Raw genomic sequence first — 25322 nt, 5'->3', positions numbered from 1 at the left:
TTCCGCATGGACTGGGTCGGCCCCGTTGTCAGGCAGTGTCTTGAAACAGCACTTGACACATTCAGCTTTTTTGTTGTTAAATGGACTCATCATCCATTAGGCTGCATCATGGAGCCCTGCAGTTAGTAATCGGTATGTGGGGAAGGGCTGTGTGTGCATGAATGTGCATGCGCCATTTAAGTGCACCCCGGGTTCTAAACACTGCCTGGCAGCTCTCCTTTAAAACCTTCCCCTCAGGTGTCCCCGGACGGGGAGCGTGTAGCTCTGGCGATTACTCCTGCTTCCCGCCCAGCCAAGGACACATTCACAAAGGCTTAAACTCCTGGCATCTTCCTGCCAGTTGACAACTCACTAGCAGCCTCTGTTGTAGGAAGCTGCCAGACAGGGAGATGAGAGCAGCGCTCTCAGTCCTACAGCTCGGGGAACGCGTCACTCAGCTCTTTTGTTGTGTGGGCAGGATTTGTGAGTCAACATTTCGCACACACAAAACATCACATTTCTGGGGGGCTTTCAAGCACAGGGTCTGTCTGCTCTGCTCCTCTGCTGTTCACACCTCTAGCACCACCAGCCCAGAGATGAGCTGATACGACACATTATATTATAAACATCTCCTCTGTAGCAGGAGGTGCTAATGCACGATAACACACTGGGAAGTCACCAGCTGGAATATGCCAGCTTAGCTCTCCCAGATATATTAATGTCTCCGCTGCATTCCTTTCCTCCACTAAGTTTACAATTCAAGCCAAAGGGAAGGGAATGAAGTTGGTGGTTTATAACCCATGTGGCTTAATGCTAATGGCTCTGTTATCTGCTAGGGTGAAATTCACCAGGTGCAGAGGACTTAAATGTGCTTTGTGATGGCCTTCTGCATAGGGGTAAATTTCACCCTAGATTGTTAAGTGTTCCATTATTTAACTAGGGACTGAAGATAAATTTACCAGATAAGAATGCCCAGGATTGCCATTTTAGTCTTTCTTAAAGATCAGTACCAGTTCCCACCACACCTCCCCATCTCAGTTTGAAAATAACATGGTCCTAATGGCCTCTAATCAGTGGCTTTGGGAGCAGCAAGGGACTGAAATGACTTCATCCAGCGCTGGCGGCCCAGATCCTCAAAACGATTTAGGTGCCTAGCTCCCACTGATTCCAATGGGAGTTAGGCACCTAAATACCTTTGAGGATCTGGACTGATGGCTCTATGGCATTTCAGCTCCTCACATGGTTTCTGTGAGTGGCACAGATTCCAACGTATCACACAAACCACATGCTCCTGAAAGGTACATCGCAGCTGAGTGGAAATGGGGGTTTTTAATTTTTTTTTTTTAATTTTGAGAAAAAGCATAACACTTTGCCCAGCTTTACTGGAGATCAGTTAAGAATACAGCCCCCTCTTGCACCAGAATGGCCCCAATCGAGCTTCACTCTGTTGGTTTATATCAGCCAAAACCATGGAATGGAATCACAGCCGCATTATGCACAGTTAAAGGGGATTATCACGAAAGACAGGTCCAGAATCTCAAATCTGGAGGAAAAAGGAAGATTCAGTTCTGGACTTAGCTTTAGCGTGGGCCAGAACTAGAACACAGTGAATCCAAATACTCCAGAACTTTGGGGAGAATATGGATTTGGACCCAAATCCCACGTCTCAGCCTCCTCCACCACCAGCAATAACGCTAACTTTGTATTTCTGTAGGGGTCCCTCACCAACCAACAGGGAATCCCTGAAATGCAGCTGACTCTGGGCTGCTGTGTTACAGCCATTCAGTGCCAGCCATGGTGCACGACAATTTCTAGGCAAGTCCGTAATGGACAAGTGGCCAGGGTTTGCGCTCGCTGAGGTGGCTGACTTTCCCTTGCCCTGCGCCGTGTGTAGCCACCCAGGAACACAGGAATCGTCACCGTGGCACAGAGTGCGGAGCAGCACGGTGTTCTTGTCACCCACTTTGCGCTGTTGGGATAGTGCAGGGTAATGGAGGATCAGGCCCACTTTGGGCAATCCTACGCTGCAATCAGAGGGGTGACTGCAGCACGTGCAGACACGCCTGGGCTGGCTTTGATCAACCAGCTTGAGTGACACTGGCAGTGAAGGCCAGACCCGGGGTACCGGCTCACGCAGCTGTTGTCCGTGCTGCCGTGACTTCACTGCCATTGTGATTGGAGCGAGCTAGATCAGAGCTAGCTTGGGCACGCCTACACATGCTGCAGTCACACCCAGACAAGCCCTTGCGCTGGTGTTGTTCCTCCGGGGATTCTCTTCTCATTTGAAACCAGGAGTAACTCCAGTGGAGTCCAGGTTTGTGCATCAGGTTATTCCTCATTCGAGTGCCCTCAGGAATCGCTCGGGAGGGACACGAGACCAACGGCAAACCCTGGCTCCCCTTACCGCAAGGAATATCTGCATGGCACTGCTCACCACCTCAATGTACTGGTAATCGAGCAGGCAGCCGGTGACCGTGATGACATGGTGGTCCTCAGGGGCCAGGTTTGAGTTCATTACCGGCGTCACCAGGCAGCCGGGCCCGTTCTCCATCCACCACGAGCGGTGCAGCGAGGTATTAAAGGTCATGATGAAGTCCCGGTCCTGTGGGAGAGGAACATGGGAACACAAGCAGAGTTAGGCATCCCCTTTCTGTGGGAACTCTTCCCCAGGAGCTGGCACTTCTGATTCCTGGGGTAGGTGGGGTTGGTTGCGAATGTTTAAAGCCACAACTCAAGGTGACCATTAGGAGGTACACAGCAAGGAAGTAAGGGTCAGTGTAAACAGAAAAAAAAAAACCCAGTCCTGCGTTCACCCTGCCCACAGTGTCCTGGGTCTTTGTAATCTCTACATGGTGTCAGTAGTGTGATTCGAACCCATGTCTTCTTATGGAGCCAATGACACTCAAACCAAACCATCAAAGGCCTGATTTCCAGAGGTGTGGAGCCCTCCCAACTCCCGGGGAAGTCAGTGGGAGCTGCAGGTGCTCAGTACCTCTGAAAACCAGCTCATCTGTCCCCATGGTAGCTCCAAGAGCAAGGAGGCTTCACAGGAGTAGGGACATGCAAGCCATTCAGTGTAGCGCTCTGTCACCTCATGTAGTGGCTGGGTCACAGACGGGCTGATGAGTCTGTTACAGCGTCAGCCAGCAGGCCTGGGCCTTTTAGTTCCGGCAATAGCAGCTCATGTGTTAAGATCCAGAAATCCCACATTCTCACCCCACCGCTGCCACACCCTACCCCACAGAGAGAGACATTGCATTACAGCACACGATGAAGTGTATTTGCATAGTGCTTCGTTACTACATCTCTCCTTACAGCCCCAAGCTGATTGATTAATAATTAGCAGCACCCCGGCCCTTCTCTAGCATCTTCTGTTCAAGGCTTTCAAAGCATTTTAGAGCGGTTCAGGCGTTTAGTCTTATAGCCCCTGTCAAATGGGGAAACTGGCCACCTTCTGCTCTCTGTCCCATCAGCGTAAATCTATAGTGACTCCACAGTCACACTTGTTAATGAAAGCAGAGTTGGTCCAGAGAGGCTAGCTGACTTGCCCAAGGTCACACCGGAAATCCAGGACACAGCAGAGCCAGCGACCCCAGCTGACTTCCACGGAGCTGTGTTGATTTATATCAGCTGCGGACTGAGCCCCACGTCTCCAGCCGGCCAGCCTTGCGCTCTCCATTCATTCGAAAGGGCTACAGCAACACAGGGGCAGGGCAGCTGCATGCTGCACCTGTGTGCGCAAGCCCATGTGAGCTAAGGACGCTGTGGGATCTTTGAGGCCCCTACGGGATCCCAGCCGAGTTTTGCAGATGCTAGGGTTAGCAAGCAGCACCCATACCTCCAGCTGTGCAAAGGGACCTTGCGAGGTTTTCTCAGAACTGGCTACAACATGCGAAACTCGCAAGACAGCCAGAGCATGGACACTCAGCACCTGGAGAACCACGTCAGGAACTTGGGAGACACTCAGCATCCTCAGCCACCACTAGCCCTGATGGGAGCAGAGGCTGATCAGCACCCCACAGGGAGCGCTCAGCACCATGACACCCCAGCAAAGCCCCTGACCAGGTCCATTTCTGGGTTCTGGGATGCAGATGGATTCTCCTCCTCCCCAGCATGGTTTAATTGCACTGGGCAGCACCATCAGCGAGATGGACGCACAGGTACCCACCACGAAGGCTCTGCCGCTGGATATCTCCACCTGGTAAGCCCATTAACATGCTTTGGGGCTCTCCATGTCTGATCTGCCTGAGCTTTTACATCTCTGCTTCGCACACAGCAGGTCTGCTCCTGCAAGACACGGCTTCGGGGGAGGATAAGATGCTGCTCTAATCCTCCCAGCCCAGCGCCTGCACCCTCCTGATAGCAGACTTGCAAGATGCAAAGCTGAAATTGAATAGAGCCAGCCGTATGTGGGTTTGGGCACCCCTCCAGGAGCGACCAGACGAACGCACAGCACAATCAATACCAGCTGTCCCTGCTCACAGAACAAGCGAACAGATCGGACATACAGATTTAGCCTTTTCTGCAGCCATGCTTTCTTTGGATGCAGTCACAGGGAACGCTCGCATCTGAAACCTTTGCCGCAGGAGGGTTCCCCTAAAAGCAGAGAGGCCTCTACAGCAGGGAGAGCAGAGGGGAGAAAGCAGCACCGTTTCCGCAGCAGAGACACTTCACTACAGTGTGCACCTCCCAGCTCTGCTTTGTGCCTGACATTAAGTCCCAGCAGACTCTAAGCACCAAGCATGCAGCGCCATGGCCCAACTTCAGGATCCGGACCCAGGGGAGTGTGGCCCCGAGCAGCCGCACTGTTGGTTGACAAAACATTTTAATTTTTTTGTGAAAAAAATCAGGGGTTTTTTGGGGTCAAAAATGATTGTTTTATGAAGAAAATCATTTTTGACCAAAAACGGGTATTTATTAAAAAATGAGGGGGGGGGGGGGGGGGGTTCCAGTTTTTGGCAACCAAAAAAAGAACATTTTTTATTTAAAGCCAAAAGTTTGGGGGATTTTGGTTTCCAGAAGTCACCAAAAAAAGTCAGTGTTTTGGTTCCGAGCCGAATTTTTTCTCATTTTCACTGAAAATTTTCATGGGGGAAAATAAACAATTGTTCACGCAGCAACACATGGGAGCTGAATGGACAGGCACCTCTGAGGACAGAACACTGGACTGAGCACAGGAGAGCCCTGGTCTATTCCTGGCTCTGCTGCTGGGCAACTTTGACCAAGGCACGTCCCTGCTCCGTGCCTCGGTTTCCCCATCTGCGCAATGGGGATAATGATACTGGCCTCCTTTGTAAAGCACTGCAAGATCTATTGATGCAAAAAACTCTAGATAAGAGCTAGGGATTCTTCTTATTTAATAACAACAATGCAGGGTGGGGGGTTAAAGGAGGGCACCAAGGGCCCCTCACGTTTCTGCAGATGCAGCTGATGTGCCCACAATAGACTGCATTTGTCCAATCCTCAGCCTGTGTGTGGAATGAGTTTGGTGGGTCTCCATCCAGATCCATACTGCAAAAGCGACCAAATGTTTAGGAGGCTTGCGAAAGCTTGTGTACTTTTCTCAAACTTATTTTCCATTTCTGTTCGATTTCGGCACAGCCTGCCCCATCCAGGACTGAAACTGAAAGAGCTGAACTCCATGCAAACCAAGACAGAGGCAAGTGAGATTGCCCCAGCCCAAGCAAAAATGGAAATACCAATAATCTCAGGGTACTAATGGCTCTTTACCAAAAAGGATTAATAACCCAGTTTTGTAGACTCAGGAGTCTCAGAGAGTTTCAAACAAGAATCCAGTCTCCACCTCCCAGAGCAACCCTACAATAACAAACCAGCTGCTATGCTTCCTGAGGCTCCTTGGCACCCAGTGCTCATCAGCAGGCCTGTGATAACAGAACAGCGGGTCGAGCTGATGGAGAGAAAAAAAATCCCGCAAAGAGAGAAGTTTCACCTTCCAACATCTAAGGGGTATGTATTAAAAACCTGGATTTAAAAAACTTCAAACACACATCTTGACAGCATCTTCTAGCAATTGCAGAAAGAGAAATAACAAACCTGCACTCAACACATCCCGAAGCTACACATGGTGGGTGGTGTGGAGCAAACCCGTGTCTCTAGATACCTGCTGCTTATCAACGTGCCTATTTCTCTGCATCCCAGCTCTTTGACAGTGTAAGATTCCCCTGCTTCTTCTCAACGTCACTTTACAGCTCTCTGTGCTGCCATTAATTTTAACAACACAAACTTTTATTAATAATTTAATGTTGTCATAACATTTTTGCTGAAATTTATTGCTGCAACTGCTGGGAGCTTTCACGCAAACAGCAACAGTGCCACATATTTGCACAATATGAGCTTTGGCTTTGCTTTGCTCCTTTTCCTTGTGCAGTCATTTAAAGCAGAACAAAATGTTACCCTTGTTATCTAGTCTTACAGCCACTTTGCACCGATGTAAATAACGACACTGGATGCAAACACAAGACAATCAGGCCTCTAGAATCATTCCAATCTCCATCACCCCGATACAGCCTCTTCTCCTGCTTCCAAGCTGAAATGCTTCTTAAAGCTGGAGTGCATTGGTTAACCAGCCTTAACTCTGCCCCAGTAGTGGTACCAGCCTCCCATCTTCCCTGCTTTGTGCCTTTCAGAAGCGCTCTGTAAAATGCCATAGCTGCCTGTTTCCTTGCCCTCATCTCTCAATTCCACCTGCAGTGCTGGTTCAACTCTCCCTCTCGTCAGAAGGGCGGCTCACTCAATGTGGTCTTCAACCAGCACTGCTCTCTCTGTTGCTGAGTCCCCCTCTCTGACCATGATCTGATCTCTTCCAGCACCACCCATCAGCATCTGCCCTCGCAACCTTGCATTCAGTCCATCAGTTTCTTGTCTGCTCTCAGCTCTCTCTTCTTTGTCCTTTCTTCCACTGAGAGTGTTGATGATCATCTCCATGCTTTACTCTCCTGCAACCTTGACTTTTTGCCCTCTCTTCCATCACAGATCTACCTCTCTGCTCCAGACCTGCCTCCTTTCTCTTCTAACGAAAATCTCAGCTTGTCTCTGACAGCACCTCGTGGAGGTCCAACCATCAGCTCACGATCAACAGGGATAAACCAGAGCTCCCCCAAGATCTCTCCACCTTCTTCTTTCTTGAAAATGCAGACAACACCATCATCCTCCTGGCACTCAGGCCCATAATCTAGACGTCATCTTCAATTAAGAAGTCTCTTTAGGTCCTCACAGCCAGACTATGCCTAAAATTTGCCAATTCTTTTTGCATATCTCTAAGATATGGCCTCTCCTATCCATCCACACAGCTAAAATATCTCACCCAGGCTCTCATTATCTCACCTCTCAATGACTGCAGCATGCTTCTGTCTGGCCTTGACAAATGCAGTCTTGCCCTGCTCACATCCATTGCTGTGCTGCTGCACAGATCCTTTTCCTAGCCCATTCCTTTGTTGCACAATGGAACACTCTCTGCATCCTTCCCCTGGCTGGCTCCCCCTTCTGGAGCACATCAAACTTGATTTACTTGTCTTCATTTTCAAGGCCCCTTCTGACCCATCCCCAACCTACCTACCATCTCTCATTCACTATCAAAATATCGACTCTGGTCTCAGATTGGTCCACGAAGCCAGCCTCCAGCACCCACTTGTTCCATTTTCAAACAAGCACCTTCCTGCACCCACATTCGGAATTGAATTCTTTTTGACGATGGTTTTCCCGGAAGACTACAGCTAACTGGAGAATTGGTAGAACTGTGACATGAGAAACACCACGCAAGTGAAACCTGATAAACGGAGAGCAGTTGTTTTTATTCCGTCTATTTAAATTGGGGGTGGTGTTGTTTGTAAACATATATTTAATTCAAATACCTAAAGCCTTGTCTACACTAGAAAGTGTTGTCGCTGCACGTTACAGCGATGATCAAAAAGCGCTGTAATTGCAACGCTTGTGCCTGTCCACACTGCACTCATTGGGTCACCGAAACGCGTCCACACTTGGTGCTCTAGCGTCGACAGTGAGAGCAGTGCACTGTGGGCAGATGTCCCACTGTGCAACTCGCCGCCTTGTGCCGCTTGGAGTTTTGGGAAGGTGGAGAGGATCGCACTGCATCATGGGGGCGGGCTCAACATCCCATGAGGCAGTGCTTTCCGTCCCGTCATTCCATGGGTTTCTGACTGCGTTTTGTGGCATTTTTAACGGCCCCAGTTTCCTGAGCACCCGCCATCTCTGTCTGAAAGGATGGATCCTGCACTGCTCTCCACTGTTGCTGTCAGTGTGCTGAACACATCGCGGCTGGTCATGCAGTGTATCATGAGCTCGCACTCGAAACTGGAATCCGAGGCGCCTGACCTGCTGTGTGCCATGCAAACAAACAACTCCGGATTACTGTTTGCATTAATGGAGCATCCGCACACGGTGCACCACCACTTTTGGGCATGTGAAACAAACATTGAGTGGTGGGATTGCATCGCTATGCAGGCCTGGGATGACGAGCAGTGGCTGCAGAACTTTCAAATGTGCAAAGCCACCTTCATGGAACTCTGTGCAGAGCTCGTCCATGCCCTGCGGCTCAAGGACACCAGAATGAGAGCTGCCCTCTCGGTGGAGAAGTGCGTGGCGATCGCCGTGTGGAGGCTGGCAACTAAAGACTGCGACCAGTCGGTCGCTAATCAGTTTGGAAGCGGGAAGTCCACCGTTGGAGCTGTGTTATCACAAGTGTGCAGGGCCATTAATCGCATTCTGCTACGAAGGACTGTGAGTCTTGGAAATGTGCGTGAAATAGTGGATGGCTTCGCAGCAATAGGGTTCCCTTACTGCGGCAGGGCGATAGATGGCTGCACATCCCAATTTTGACCCCGGCCCATCTTGCAATGGAGTACATCAATAGAAAGGGGCACTGGTACTGCAGCCACTTGTGGATCACCGTGGGTATTTCACTAACATCAACAAGGGTTGGTCAGGGAAGGTGCATGACACACACATCTTCAGGAACACGGGCCTGTACACAAAGCTGCAGTCAGGGACTTTCTTTCCAGACCAAAAATTCCAATGGTGGATGTTGAAAAGCCCACAGTGATCCGGTGAGACCCAGCCTATCCCTTGCTGCCATGGCTCCTGAAGACTTATATGGGCAACCTGGATAGAGGCAAGGAGCATTTCAATAACAGGGTGAGTAGGTGCTGAATGATGGTTGAATGTGCATTCGGCAGATTAAAAGCTCGCTGGTGATGTCTTTATGGCAGATTAAACCTAAATGAGAAAAATATTCCCATGGTTTTAGCAGCCTTCCGTGTGCTCCATAATATTTGTGAAGCTAAAGGTGAAAAGTTTCCCCCTGGGTGGAGAGCAGAGGCAGATCGCTTTGCAGTTGACGATGAACAGCCAGATGTCAGGGGTATTAGAGGAGCACAATAGGAGGGCCATTTGAATCAGAGAGGCCTTGAGGAACCATTTTGACAATTAACAACAAGATGTTTTTATAAACTGCACTGTGCCACGCTATGACTGCTGTCATAGCTTCCATTGTGTATTAACATGAGCTACAACTCTGTGCAAGAGACAAATAAAGGTTGCTTATTCTTCACAGAGTATGTCTTTATTAAATAACATTTATTCACAACACACAAAAAGCTGGCCTGGAGAGGAGAAGCAGTGAGGGGTAGTGTGATCTATGACAGTTGGGTGCAAGTCCAGCTATCACTCTGGAGTGAACGGGGTACCAAGACAGGCCGAGAGTTTGGTAGGAATGTGTGGGTGGAGTTTGAGGAGGGCATGGAAAGCAGTTCTGTATTGGCTGCAAGGGACAGCAAGCATGCACAAATTCAGTCTGAAGCATTATGAGTAACCTTAGCAGCTCCATTTGCTCCTCCATAGCTTTTATCATGTGCTGATGACCTGCTATTACTCACTTCTGGTTCTCTCTTCTCTCCTGCCTAACAATTTTCTGATTTTTGGACACAGTGTCTCCATGCCCTTTTTTCTCTTTTTTTCCAACTCAGAGAACTGGAGGAGTTCTTGGACTCCTCTTTGCATCTCTGTGGTCATTTTCTTATCAGCCACAGGTATTCGGCAGGTGTGGAGGGGGTTCCCCTCAAGGGCACATCTGTAGAAGCACAACAAGCAATGAACAGAAGCATTATGGTTAATCAGTGCTGTTAGTGCACTCATTCCTGTAGATGCACCTCATTCTCACTGTCCCTTGTTAAGTGCACAGCTCAATGATTGCCCAGAGCATGGTGAGTTGTTCCCAGGGGTAGGGGGCACTTAAGCTGGGAAAAAGGTTCTGGGTGATTGTTTGGGGTATTGATGCAGGTAGATAGGGACAAAATTTCAAGCTGTGACACCATTTTCCACAGGCAGGGGCCATAGAAGCTGACATCTCACTCCTGAGAGTAAACAGGGATGCATCTCCTCCATGCAAGCAGCTTCAAACCAGGTCCCTCTTCTGCTCGCCTGCGTGCCTCTTTGGTCCCTGCACAAGTGATTGCTGATTGGTGCAGGAAAGTTTTCTACAAAGGGGAAGAAACAAAGCAGCTCTGCCAAGGAATCTCTGGCAGAGGATTGGCGAGTACCTCCAAGAAAGTTTCCTCGAGATCTCTCAGGAGGATTCCCGTGAAATCTCTGTGTGCAATAACACACTTTTCCGCTGCACTGCCTAGCTGAACAGGGGAATGGGAAGTATATGCCAACAGTTATTCTTGTGCATTTCTATCCCTTCAACCAGCTGTATAATGCATCAAGGCAAAAGGACAGCAGTACTTCATGTACCTAAGCAGCATCAGCTCAAAAAAAAAAAAAACACACACACCACTTACGAGCTCCCCTCTCCTCCACCCTGCACGCCAGAGCTGTAAGGCTGGGACTGGCTCAAAGCCTCCGGGATCGAGATGAAGTCCTAGCTCCCCAGGTCAACAGACGACCCGGTCCCCTGCTCCGCATCGTCCTTCAACTTGACCTCCTTATCCACTTTCTTCGTCAGGGTTGACTCCAGTTTCCGCTGTCTCCAGGCCTGTGGAGGTATCCATGGGTCTCTTGGTGGTGGACGTGGGGTCGCCGCTGAGGATAATTTCCAGCTCTTTATAAAAGCAGCAGGTCTTTGGCTGTGCACCAGAGCAATGTTTGACTCCCTAGCCTTCTGGTAACTATGCTGCAGCTCCTTGATTTTCGCACAGCACAGCAGCACATCCCGTTCATAGCCCTTCTCCGCCATTAAACGAGAAATCTGACCCTACGTATCGAAGTTCCTTCAGCTGGAGCGGAGCTGGGACTGCACAGCCTCCTTTCCCCCAGACGCTGATCAGATCCAGAAGCTCTGGTGTGCTCCAAGCGGGAAAGCGTTTGGTGCCTGGAGCCGCCAGGGTCAGCTGGGAAGATGAGATGTGAGCTCTCCACCCCAACCCAGCAGGAAATGGAATTTTAAAAATTCCTAGGACTTGACAGAGGAGGGGCAGATGGCTGCAGGGCAGCAGAGTTCAAGCACTCAGGATGGAGATTGTGGGACACTTCCTGGAGGCCATTCACCAAGCACGGTGCCCACACTGATGCTTTGTCACTAAAAGTTTGACACAAAAAGCTCTATGCCTCTCCTCAAGGTGGTTTTACTTTGTCGCAAAATCAAAGGAGTTGGGTTGGTTGGGGGTGGAGAGGCGCGCGTGTGAGCAGTGTGTTCACCAGCACTGTTTTGGCACAAAAAGCAGACTTTGGTCAACAAAAGTATGTAGTGTAGACCAGGCTCTAGTGTTACTGCCATTTCTGCTAAGGCCTGGAAAATCTCCGAGCCCACATCTCCCAGACCTCCAATGAGCCACCTACCAAAAGCCAGAGAAGATTTTACTCGACATTCCCGGTATTTGAGAGACAAGATGGCAGAGGTCATTTCATTTACCAGACCAACTTCTGTTGGTGACAGACAAGCTGACACAGAGCTCTTCTTCAGGTCTGGAGAAGGTAACCAGTGTCACAGCTACATACAAGGGAAGGCACATTGTTAAACATGAGTGACTGGGCATGGTGGCAGATTAAGGGATCCACCCTGATTCCCACTGAAAGGCTCCTATGAACTTCAAGGAGAGCTGGATCAGGCCTGAAAGCAGGAGCAGCTGAGCTCAGAAGTGGGGATGATGCTGCAGAGCTCTTTGTTTTAGCACCGAAGGAGGCTGGCTGTAGACCTACATTGAGGAAACAAACCTAGCTCCTAGCTGGAGGCTGGCAGGCAGCAATGGCTCTAGATGGCTGCTGGAAATAGTCACTGCAAGGGAATTTCTGGTGATTTTTCAAATCCATTAACACACCAAGAATTAATTTACCACAGATACTTCCAGCTCTCCAAGCTGTGTCCCTGCCTATCAGAAAACTACACAGGGCATTGAACATTAAGAGCATGTGAACAGCTGGACTCCCCACATTGCTCCTAACAGCACATACACACAGGGCAATTATCATTATTATTAATGATTATCAGTGTAAGGAACCAAATCCTAAGGGAAGCCTGTACCTATAAACAAAACTCACCAGAGCTCCCACAGGAGATTACAATGTCTCCCCAGACCTCCTAATCTTCCCTCTTCTAGCTCTTCCTCATCTCAAAGAGACTGGGTGCAGCCTTTTAGACTCCTGTCCTAATGTGTTCTAATGAGACCCACCTGTTCTGACGGCTTGGTGAGCCAGCAGAATAGCCCTGTGCTTCCATGCATGGTCCTAAAGCCTGACACTTGCTATATAAAGATCATACATTAATGAAAGTTGCACATATAGCAACCAAGGGGCATCCATGATATATTACAGAGTCCCAGGTCCCAAGGAGTTCTGTCCCATTGCTGGCATGACAGGCACAACCTGATATCAGAAATACCAAGCTCAGTTCATGCCTCTTCCCCTCTTGCAGCAGAAGCATCAACCGTAATCAAGGGGCCAACTCTTTATTGCACTGCACCTTGCAACGTCATTTACACCAGTGCAAAGTGCATGCAAAACACCGCCATTTTTATGGATTCCTGCCCAGCTTGCGCACGCTCTGCACTGGGGCGAATGACGGTACAAAGCACAGGGCGATGGAGAATAAGGCCCAGGATCTCAGCAAGCTAAGCACCGCTGACAATTCTGTTGCTGCTGGTGTATGAGGCAGAATAGACTCTGGCTCTCTCTCCTTTAGCTGGATTCACTCTGCCGGGCTGATCTGTGTAAAATGTGTCCACGGCAGTCAAATGAGAGGATCTGTGAAGGGCCTTGTCTGCACTAGAAATGGTAAGTGGGTGTAACAGGACAGATATGGGGTTAGCAATACTGGCACAGCCTGCTAGAGAAGATGCAGCTTACACCAGAAAAAGAATGATTTTGCTGGTACGGTTTATATCAGTTGTCCAAAGAAATAAGCTCTCCTGGCTCAAGGATTTTTTTTTTTTTTTTTGCCAGCACAACTGTGTTTACACTGGGGTTTTGCTGGCATAGCTATGTGGGTTGGGGGTGATTTTTTTCACACTCCTAAGGGCTGGTCTACACTTAAAATTTAGACTGACATAGCTGTGTCTATCCAGGATGTGAAAAATCCACGCCACTGAGCAACGTAGCTGTGCCGACCTAACCCCCAGAGTAGAGCAACTAGCTGACAGATGAATGATTCCATTGACCTACCTACCGTTGGTCAGGGAGGTGGTGTTCCTATATTGACAGAAAAACCCCTGCCTCATGGTAGGCTGTATCCACACTACGAGGTTATGCCAGCATAGCTACAGCGCTGCTATACCACTACAGTCCCTGGAGTATCAATGTACCATGCTATGCCGGCAAAACATTTAGGTGTATTCCAGGCCTCAGAGGTGCACAGGGATTCACTCTGCTGAGTGACAAGGAGCTACTTTTACCCAGATTCTTTTCTGGCTATAACCACCTGTTAAGTGCCTGTGGAAAGTTTCTTGCTATAGTGACACACAGATGGATCCGATCCAGCAGCAGCTGCAGCGGCGTCTCTGCAAACGGAAGCCGTGAGAGCTGCAGCGTTGGCGTATGAAATTGTGTTGTCTAATTCATGCAATCCATAAATTGAGGCAGCACTAAGTGAGAGCTCATGATTAACGAGCGCCCTGAAATTCCCAATTAATCAGTCTCATTAATTTTGCTCTCCACTGCTCCATGTTCGAATCCGCAGCCAGGCCTGGCTGTTTTGCTCGCTTCCTAGCCACCCAACCCCATCACCCGCCTTTCACCGCCCTTCCCGGGACGCTGATGGATCTAAGCAACAAAATGGAAAGCCAGCAGCGCTATCCATCTCTGTCTGGTGGGTAAATGGAGCTGGTGTTTCAGAAGGTGATTTTGCCATCGCCACTAAATGCACACATCCCTTTAGATTTAGTGAAAGTGTCACGCGCTGCCTTTCAGGAGAGGCTGGGGAGGGGGTGCCGTGGTTGTTCGGAAGAGATAAAGAAGTAACAGTTGCCCTACAAGGTGTACATGGGAGATTACTTTGTATTCCGCCAGCCAGATGTGTAGGTCATGCCAACACAGGGCAGGAATGCAGAGTTCAGCCCCACTGATGGCGAGCAGGCTGCCCCAGGGACCCCTCCATATCCACTGAGATGCCTCCGTCCTTCCCTGACACCCGGAAATGAGTCCCTGTAGAACACCGTGGGAGTCACCCCATTTGGTGGCTCTCCAGATGCTGTTAGAAGAGGCATCCGTGAACACCAAAGAGCAGCACATCCCAACTGCTCTTTCAGAAGTGCAAGCACTAGGATCACGTCAGCGTGAGGTGGAAACAACCGGCGTGGGGTGAACTCATGTTGGTTGAATCCTGGTGAGCTGAAACCATCACTGGTCAGAAAAAATCACAGCACGAACCTTGTGAGGAGAAACTATTGCAGGACAAACGTACAGCAACCGAAACACCTCGGAGAGAAAGAGTTACAAGGAGCAGCCATCATGAGAAAAAAACACTGCATACAAATCATTGGGTGGAGAAATCATTGCCCCCTGCATGCCATGAGGAGAAACCGTCACACCCAAAACACCCTGCGGGGAAACCATCATGCCCGAAACCTTTGAGGAGAAACATGGTGATCACAACAGCACTCATGAGCAACCCTGGGGCTGAGATCACTGCCTGTCATGCTGACCGTTATCGTCTCATTGTTTCCTTGTGCTCCCCTGTCCGTCTCTGTAGGTTGGTGGTCCTGTCCGGCCTGGGCATTGCGACCCTTCCTCGGGACCAGGCTCCAAGGAAGGCCACAGCGCCTTCCTACAGTCTCTATCTGTTGTCTCTTGTCTTAGACTGGAAACTCTTTGGGGCAGGGACGACCTTTTTGTTCCGTGTTTGTACAGCACCTAGCACAATGGGGTGCTGGTCCATAGTTAAGGCTCCCAGACACTACCATAATAATAATAATTAATAAAATCAATGGGCACTGCCCAGCACTTACAGATAGCTCGACAAAAAACAACCAATGTGTGTTGCCCAGGCGACACGAGCTACCCCAAAAACCAGCGTATGCAGCTCTGTGCTGAGGAGCAACCCTACAATAACAAGCCACTATGCACTGCCCGGTGCTCGTGGGCCCCTCTGCTCCACAATAGTGAACCAATGTGCTCATCCATCTGCCAAGGGCTTAGTACACAGAGTGAGAAAGCATTGTTATACAGAGGCTGAGCCTCCGAATGGCAGAGACTTTCCTGTACTGTCTAAGTGATGTTGGACTCTAGCCCCTTTGCCCATGGCCCATCCCTTGCTCTGAAGTCTGACCTGTGTGTCCAATGCCTGGAACTGGGGCCGCTGGATACACAGTGCAGATGTCTGCAGTTTTCACTGGTTGTAATATGAAGCAAGTGGAGCACTGATGATGAAAGGACGTAGAAGGGAGGAGATGTAGGGTGTGAGGAAGAGGAGGAGGGGAAACACTAGCTCTTCACTTCTGGAGACCTGTGGTGAGATCTGGACCCTTTTGAAGTCAGTGGCAAAATTCCTAATTACTTCAATGGAGCCAGGATTTCACCCCAGCCTCTGCAAATGTGGGTGAGGTTAATAGTAGAAACAAAGTTGAGAGCTTTGGCATATTCACCCATACGACACTTGTCCCCCTCCGCTCGCAGCCACAAATTTCCGCGAAAAGAGACTCAGAATAGAACTGGCCAGAAAACAGAATTTCCATCCTGCAGGAAATTCCAAGATACTGAAATTCAGTTTCATCCCAAATTGGGATGAAAAGTTGAAATCTCAGAATTTTGTACGAAATGAAATATTCTGAAAATATTTTGTTACGACCTTATCAAAATCTAAAGGTTTCTACTTTATTCTTTTGACTGATACAATATACTGTAAAAGTCAAAATGATTATGTCAAAACAAAACATTTTGACCTTATTGAAATGAAATATTTAGTTAATTTCCCAACAAATATTTGACAAAATCAGTACATTCTCGCAAAATTCACTGAATCCCCATTTTCCAGTTGTGGTCTGCAGTCTTGTTGTAGCTGTGTTGATCCCAGGATATGAGGTTCCCCCCACCTGAAGAAAAGCTCCATGTGGCTTGAAAGTTTGTCTCTTTCACCAACACAAGTTGGTCCAATAAAAGATATTTCCTCACCCCCCTTGTCTCTCTCATTTTCCAGCTGAAAGATGTTCCACTGGAAACGTTTTGACCAGCTGTAACTCAGGACTGGGATAACTGGCGAAGCTGCAAGTCAGGGCCGAGGGACACTAGCAGAGCTGTGTGTGACTAGGCCAGGTGATGTTGCAGGTGACAAATGAGGTTACTTATAGGGTCCTTATCCCCAGAGTGTCTGAGCATGTCACCCCCATGGATAGAACTTTATCCTCCCTACACCGCTGCGTGGTAGAGAAGTATCATCCCCATTTTACAGACACAGACCAAAGGCACAGGACAGATTAAGTAACTTCCCCAAGGTCTCACTGGGAGTGTGTGGCTTAGGCAGGATCCAGGTCTCTGGAGCCTCAGTCCAGCGCCCAATTCTCTGTGCCATCCTTCAAACAGCAGCGGAGCTGCATTTGGGGGAAACACGCAGATCATTAAGCCACACCACCTCCTGCGAGCCAGAACTATTGGAGTGCTATGCTTTGAAGAAAGAAAGAAAGAAAGAAAGAAAGAAAGAAAGAAAGAAAGAAAGAAAGAAAGGTGCAAACCAGCAAACAGCAGCAGAAGTAAAAACGCCCTGTGACCTCCCACCCCAGCGCTGCTCTTCCCCAGCATCGTGACCTCCATCTGCGTGAGGAACAGCAGCAGTAACGTAAGGAACAAGAAACCCGAGAGGCAGGCAGGCCAGGCTCTTCCAGAGCGGGTGCTCAGTGCCATGGCAGAGGTAATTACCTGTGACAGGTGTCCAACTTCAAGGTAAAAGCAGATGATGAATGCATTCCATCCAACCCACAGCACCAGCCACACTGCGTACTGGGAAGAGAAAGAGACAAAGGCTCAGAAATGCAGAAGAGGAAACCAGCCCATAGCAGCCGGAGAGAAGCAGCTGGGTGGCGTGGGACTTTGCTGCATTCGGGCATGGTGTTTGAAAGAGACCCAATGGCTTTGAGATTTCTCCAGCACCCGCTTTCTGCCTGAGCCAAATCCCACTGAGCTCAATGGGAGTCTTCTGCTGACTTCAAGGGGCTTTGGATCAGGCCCTGTCCATGTGAGCCTTGCAGAAAGAGACAGCTCCATGCATCAAGTGTTTGTGCATGCAGAAGCTGGGCTGGTGCATGAGCTCCCGTCGCTGCCTGCAGCTCACCAGCACGTGCAACCAAACGCATTGTTTAATGAATAATGGACCCAATTGTGCTTTCACGGACACCAGATTTACATCACATTTCAGAGGGGTTACTCCTGATTTACATCAGCAACAGGGAGAAGACAGTCAGGCCCATTACTTGTAATCTGTTGATCCCGAAAGCATACAGGGCTTTGGAAATGAAAATCTGTGTAACTTTACACATATCTGCAGCACCTTAGCAATATCAGCTAATTAGCCCTCGAATTCTGCACACATGCCCAGGAGATAGGTGTGTAGGTATTGTTATTCCCGTGTTACAGATGGAGAAACTGAGGCACACAAAGTGAAATGACTTGCTCATGCAATGAATCGGTATCAGAAATAAAATTTCCCGGCTCCCAGACACGTGGTTAGGCTACTAGACTAAGCTACCTGCCTTATGTTAATAAACTACAATTGAATCAACCACAGAAGGGTTCTGGACCAACCTTCTCCCCCAGCATTGACCCCCTTCTGCCATCTAAACACTCCTAGACTTTAGGGAAAGCCTCATCTAGATCTGTAACTGAAGCTCAGGCCCATCTCTAAAAGGACAGAGACCAGACAATGTCAAACCAAAAACACCTGTCCACTCCTCCCTACCAGGCGTGGGGTGAACACAGGCAGGATTCAGAGGGGTTAAAGCAGAAATCCCCTATGATAAAGAAGTGGTTCCAATAGTTAAAATCAATCACGAAGCCCCAGTTTTACCAACCTTGCCGCTGTAGCGGCATTCACACCTTCTCACCAGGGTCCAGTACAGAATAGGATGGGAGAGGAAATGCTCAGGGTTTCTCCAAAGCTCCTCAGCACAGAACAAGACACTGACTGGTATATACTGACTATAAATTCTACCGTACAGGTCATGATGTCACATGACAGCATTTATGGTTCTGTCATCCAGAGCACCGGCAGAGGATGGCAGTGTGACCCAAAGAGACCACTGCCAAAACGCTCTGTGCCTCAGTTTCCCCATCTGTAAAGTGGGAATAAGGAGTCCTGTCCTCCTATGTAAAGTGCTTTGAGATCTACAGATTACGAGAGCTAAGTGTGCTGTTATGATGAGTGGTTGTCTGAATACGTTCCCAGAGGAAATCATTTTGCAGCATTTGCATCCGTGCAATCTGTTCTACAAAAATACAATGCAAGTTTAAAGCACCTGCCACTTAAGGATGTTGGAGCAACTTCACAAACATGGGCAAGATCCTCCCGTTTCCTCTTGTGCATTAGATCAGGACTGTTCTCCCTGTCACAGATGGGGAAACTGAGGCACAGAGCATTGGCATGAGTTGTCTGAGGTCATGCAACAAGTCAGTGGCAGCACTGTAACGTGAACCCAGGAGTCCTGTCTCACTGTGCCTTGCTCCTTGTGTAGTCATTCACCCAATGTAAAACAAGGATAAAAATGGCAATTGAACTGTCCCCTGGGGCAGATGAGTGGGAGAATTTGACAGGATGAATTAGCTGACGTTTGGCCGCTGCTGCAGTCCACATTTCCCAATTAACCGGCTGGGAATTACAGCATCATTGAGAAGGATTCTGGCTTGTCAGCACTGGGTTTATTTAAACAGGGGCCTTGCCTACACTAGAAAGCTATGCCAGTAACCCCTCTTAGTGGAGACGCAATTTATACTGGCAAAATAATTGTTGTGCTGGCATAGCTTAAACCAGGTCCCTGAACTGGGGACCTGGTTTAAGATATACCAAGAAAAGGACATTTTTTTCAGGTATAATTGTGTCTGCTCTAGGGCTTTTGCTGGCCCAGCTTTTCCTGGTAGGGGTGTGAAAAAAATCACACCCCTGACCAATATAGCTATGCCAGTATAATCATTAGGTGTAGACCAGGCCGAAGGTAGTTCTGTCAGTACAGCTGCACTGGTGCAAACCCTTGGCTGGGTGCAAACCAGTGTAAAACACTGTAGTGCAAGAGGGTCACTGTTTACACTGTTGCAGCATATCTACATTAGGGGTTAGCTCTGGCAGCAGCTACATCAGTGTGAAAAACCCCCGTGCAGAAAAGGCCCCAGAGAAGATGTAAGAAGAGTGTACTCAGTGCAGGCAAAGCAAGAGGGACACAAATGCAGCACACGTGGGGCCTGTGCTGCATTTTCTGGGTCAGCCCAGGATTATTATTCACTTCTGCTTCTACATGTAGGGCAGCCAGTCCAGCAACGGTGTTCAGGAAGTAACAAGCCCTTAGATCTCATCCTCATCATCTTTTCCTCATGCCTCCTTTCTGTAGCTCCTCCGTCCACCTCCTCCTGCAATCCCAAACTTCTGCCCTCAGTTCCCAACAAAAGCCACAAACCTAGGAAGGTAGAGAGGTCTGGCAAGGTCTCCAGGGATGGAGACGGTGGAATGGTTCATGAGCACAGGCCAGACCTCAGCCTGCCTGGACCCCGCAGAGGGTTAGCATCTGGGGGTGGGGATGTAACACCAAGAAGGTCAGTAACATTTAAGGTCCCTGAATCAACTGGTCCTCGAGCTGTAGTTGCACCAGGAACCGAGGGCACTGGGGGAAATGGCCCAAACCCTGCCACACAGAGCCAGTCAAACCGTGGGCTTGCCGGTCCCCCCAGATTAGAACAAAAAGTCTACATTTAGAAATTTCCCCCTAAACAAAATTTCTAAAACAAATTCATTTTGGAAACATCAAAAGGACCTTGCCAAAGCGCTACAGTCGAAATGCTGCACTCTGGCTTTCGAGTTTTGAGTTGCAGATCGTAGAATATGCCAGTCCAAACGATAACGTTCCATCCAAGCACTTCAATTTTATCGAAACAAAAAGGTTTAATTTTTTTTTTTTTGGTCAAAAATTTCAGCAAAATCAGTCTGTTCCCATGCAATGTTTTGATTTCGTTGCATCAAATGTTCCACCAGCAACTTTTCAACCATCCGCACCGCTGTGTGGCTGGCTTCATCACTCAGTCAGGCTGCTTCTGCCTCCCACTCCGAGGCGTGGGCAGGCGGAAGGGACTGAGGAAGGAAATCCCACCCCTCATTCTATTCCTGCCCTGTTCCACATTCATTCAACTTCCCCTTTCCTCTGACCTCCTCCTCCAAACATCTCCCTCCCTCCTCCTCCGTCTTTTCTCATTTTCTTTGGAGCAATTCACATGGGCGTCACTCTGCCTGAGCTTCAAATGAACCCCGAACCTCAGAATAAACTCTGCACAAACAGTCAGTTTCAACCTGTTTTCTGTCTAAACCAACTGAAACGGCAAATCCCACATGAAGCTGTAAGTTGGCCTGGGGGGGTCACTTGAAACATCACTATAACTCAACTTGGCGTCACTTGAAACCACACCCTAACTTGGCCTGGGGTCACTTGAAACTGCCCCTAACTCAGCCTGGGGTCACCTGAAACTACAGCATAATGTGGTCTGTGGTTACTGGAAACTGCATCGTGCCTTGGCCCACGGTCACTCAGAACTTCACTTGAACTCAGCTTGGGATGACTCCAAACTGCCCCATGGTCCCTGGAAGGATTGATGAGCCTGTTAATGAACGGGGCTGAGTCCTGAGTTTGCAATGAAACCCCAAACCCTCTCTACCGCCCCCGCATCTCTCTCCAGCGTTTATACAGGGCGCTCGCTCTCTCTCTGCTTGAGCAGCTCACAGAGCCAGGTGAGGTCGCACAGCACCTTGTAATGCCAGACGGGGTGGACCTGGTGGGAACCTTTATAAATATGCAGGGACCCTGAGCGCTAAAGAAGCTGGCGACAGGCTGCCTCTGTGGCCCAGCGGGCGGGAACTTTCTGTTGCTTCTGACCAGTCACAGGCTCCCTGGACTGCACCCCCGTCCTGCCCTCTCCTCCCATGCAAAGCATGAAGAGCCCAGGGCAGGGTGCTGGGCAGCGGGGGCGGTGATGCAGATGTGACCGACTTCCCTGTTTCTTGTGGGGCCTGCAGGGCCCTCTTCAGGCCTGGATTTCCTTGGCACAGTCTGGGCCATTAAAAATCACCCTCATTGCTGCTGAGTGCTGGCTGGTGCCGTCAATTACCCCCGAGCAGTAAAGCCACTCGCTGCCCTGCTCGCTGCCCTGTGCAGCGCTGTCCCAAGTTGTGCTGGGAGCGAAAGAGATCCGTTAGCATGGTGCACCGGCCTTGTAACACCTACCAGTATGAGGTATTTGGATCTGTACTGGATGGTCCCAAAGATGCCCAGGATGACAGACATAATGTGTAAAAAATTGGCCAGGATGGGCACCCACTGATAGCCCAGGAAGTCGAAGATCTGCCTCTCCAGCGCCGCTATCTGGAAAAGAACAAAGGGGGACAGAGCAGAGAATTACTCATTGCACAGCAGTTCTCAGCACATTAAAGGCAAAGTGTATCGTGTAATTAATGGGAAATCCCATGGACAATTAGTTACAATAGACTGAAATGGCTGCATGATTCATCGTCCAGCACCGGGCAAATACATCATGGCAGGGAGGATTTATTAGGAATAATCACCAACTGGTGTGTTGGAGAAGGCGGGACTAGGGAGACGTGAGCCAGGGGATTGGGCAGCCAAGAGCTCATAGGTGAGCAGGTAGGAACCTCTCCCCATGTTGAACTGGAGGCCACCGGCTCCTGATTTGTTGTTGAGACCTCGAGCAGGTGCCGCCCTAGCAAAATTGGAATAGCAGAACTATTGGAATCGTTTCCCAAGGGTCGGTGGAGTCTCCACCATTGGCCATTTTAAAATCACGACTGGATGGTTTTTCTACAAGCTCTGCTCTGGGAATTATTTGGGGGATGTTCTCTGGCCTGTGTGATGCAGGTGGTCGGACGAGATGATTGCGATGGTCCCTTCGAATCTATGAATCTATAAAAATGAACTGCCGAGAGCCTGTGAAACTTTCCTGGGGATTCATCCTCCCCTGGCCTGGTGTGTTGCACACTCAGCTCCCCCGCAGCAAGCCAGGTGCACAGACACGCTGAGCTGGTGGCAAAGACTGGAGGCTCCAGATTGCCCTTCTTGGCTGCAGGGACAGGAGCTGGCAGGCAGAGAGAGGGATGGGCCAGAGCTGTGAAGTTCAGATCTGGATCCAATCTTCCCCAACGATGGAAGAGGCTCGGATCTGTTTTTCCACTTCTGATCCATCTTCTGGGGTTTGTCCTGCAGTGAATTCCACTGACTAGCGATGGGGCCCTGTAAAGAAAGACCCTTCCTCCCTGCAGCAGGACAAGAGGTGTGTCAGGAGGCCCAGAGGCAGCGTTCCATCTCGAAGCCACCACATCCCTGCAATTACTGACACTCATGGCAAAGCCACCTCGGGAGCCGGACTGTCCCAGGCGTGGGTTCAGACAGCAAAGAGCAGTGTAGAGAGGACAGTGGTTTGGGCAGCAGCCTGTGACTTAGGTTACGGGTTAAGGGTAGGGCTGGGGTTTGGACCAGCACTGGAGACTCGATCAGTGGGATAAAAATGGGAATGAGATTTGTCATGTTTGGCTCAGTTAATTCTTCTAACTAAATGTCCTTCAAGTACCCGCCTCACTGCAGCACCGGAGGAGTAGCCGCTCTCCCCAGCTATATCCAGGGCATTGGCACTAGGATCTCTTGCTGAAATCGTCTTTTTGGCACAGACGAAGGGGAAAACACTGAATGAACAGTCGGGGCCAGATTCATCCCTTAGTTTAATTTGCCTCAGGGACTATTTCCTAGCCCAGACTGAGAGAAACTCTGTGAAATCAATACAGCCAAACAGCTGATATTTTTCAAGTGTCTTTCCTAGTTTCCTTTACAGGATAGGAGAAAATTAGAGGTATACCTCCAAATCAGTCTGTTACTTCATGATTCATTGTTAGAGGATTCATTGCTGGATCCTTGACTGGATTTGATTTGATCTGCAATCATTTTTGGAAAAAAATTATTTGGATTTTCATTGAAAAATCCAAGCCTACATTTTTTTTGTGGGAGGGGGGAAATCATTTTCTGGCCAGCTCTAGAAAATATGCTTAGAATATAAGACAGACTACAATTTTGGATCTAATGGAGAACTAACTGTATAGAATACATATACAGTAATACACATGTGTACACACAAACACACCCCAAAGCCATCAGGGCTGTCACCCTCCCCCCCCCCCCCCCCCCACACACACACACACACACCAAGTCTATCAGCGCTACACTGAATGTATTGCAAACCTCCTGCATTGTTTCATAAATGACGTACAGCATCAGGTAGCAAGGAAAAGCAGACAGCAAAGTTAAAACAATTCTTTTTGTTCTGTGTTTGTCCAGGTCTTAGCACAGTCAGGCCCTAGTCCATGGCTCGGAGGGGCTATTGCAATAACAAAAATAAAAAAGAATACCATTAAAATGAAACCAAAGAGCTTTTCTTTGTGGTGGAGTTACAGGTTGCAAAGAGGTTTTCACTGCAAAAACCTGCCCCTGTGAACATGCCCCGTGCGGATCAGGCAGTGCATTTGCTCTGCCCACGCAGCATCTGGAAACATGAAGGCTTCTGCCCAGAGCCTCTGTTCAGATGGGTTTTGCTACCATGTCCAGGAACCAATTGCAACTCAACATTTACGATCAACTAGATGGATTAAATTAACTACCAGGATCTCTCTCACGTCTTTACAGCTTGTCAGTGACCCCTCCCAGTTCTACCCCAACCTCTTTAACATTGTTGCCAACGCTCACAATTTTATCACAAGTCTCATGTCTGGATTGTCCTTAAAGCCCCGGCTTTGGACGTGAGATTCTCTGTTTCATTTAAGAAGAGTAAGGGCCAACTTTGCAAAGGTATTTAAGCACTTAAAGATACAGACAGGCATCTAGTGGGATTTGCAAACATCTAAGCAGCTTGCGGGCCTGTCTTTCATTGAAAGTCTATTGGATCGGAAGTAGGCGCATGACTCCTATCGGCGTGTCTGTATCGCCCACTAGGCGCCCCTAGGGAAACCGGCATTTCACAGAAACCAAAACTGCCGGCAGGAACATGTCAATTTTGTTTTACATTTTTTTTAAAGCATTTCGATAAGGTTGAAACGTTCTGTTTTGACATTTTTGACAAAGACCTTTTCAACTTTTCATTTCAAAATGACTTTTTGTTTGAAACTGTATTTTATTTGCTAGTATAAAAACATGGAAACATTCTAACGTCACAATAAAAACAAAATGTTCTGATTGACCTAAACATTTTTTTTTTTTCCAGTTTCAGTTTTCAGGATGTTTCGAGATTCTTTGTATTTGGTTCTGATCTGAAATGAACCAGATTTAGAAATGGCAGCATTTCCCATGAAACAGAAATTCCAGTTCCTGCCCAGCTCTACTAAATGCCTTTGTAGACCTGGCCCCGCATTTCTAGCCCCTGTGGCTGCAGAGAAAAGCCGGCAAATATGAACAGTAAAGGCTCAGAAACGAAACAGCAAATATATATCTATAGAAACACATTCATCTCATGAGTTTTAAGCCAATTCCATGAATGTTTGGGGCTAGGTTTATGATTTCCGAGCACTTGGAGCTGGCAGGACTTCAAAGGAGCTCCCTTTGCATTTCCCTACAGCTCACTGAGGAAGTACACTGGCGTCTCTAGATGCTGCTCAGAGGTTTTCTTTCCTACCAAATCCATCTGTCACCTGTGATATGCTGCAC

General features: G+C 48.8%; 1 protein-coding gene across 2 annotated transcripts in view; it reads right to left on the bottom strand.

Annotated features, from left to right (window-relative positions):
- The window catches only part of NKAIN1 (sodium/potassium transporting ATPase interacting 1), a 157862-nt gene that overhangs the window by 18880 nt on the left and 113660 nt on the right, over positions 1-25322 (bottom strand). Inside the window, exons 2-4 of one of the 2 annotated variants that reach the window (XM_067530721.1) lie at positions 21849-21986; positions 17296-17376; positions 2384-2581 (exon numbers count right to left, since the gene is read on the bottom strand). In XM_067530721.1, the coding sequence (XP_067386822.1) occupies positions 2384-2581; positions 17296-17376; positions 21849-21986 (417 nt within the window). Of the gene's footprint in view, positions 1-2383; positions 2582-12492; positions 12550-17295; positions 17377-21848; positions 21987-25322 lie in introns of those variants that run through there. The other variant, XM_067530722.1, reaches the window with a different exon arrangement.

The sequence above is a fragment of the Emydura macquarii genome, unplaced genomic scaffold (genome assembly GCF_026122565.2).
Source record: "Emydura macquarii macquarii isolate MOO-44397 ecotype Brisbane River unplaced genomic scaffold, CSIRO-AGI_Emac_v2 contig_3113, whole genome shotgun sequence".
NCBI lineage: Eukaryota > Metazoa > Chordata > Testudines > Chelidae > Emydura > Emydura macquarii.
The sequence above is the reverse complement of the archived record's forward strand: the minus strand, read 5'-3'. Positions and strand labels throughout refer to the sequence as shown.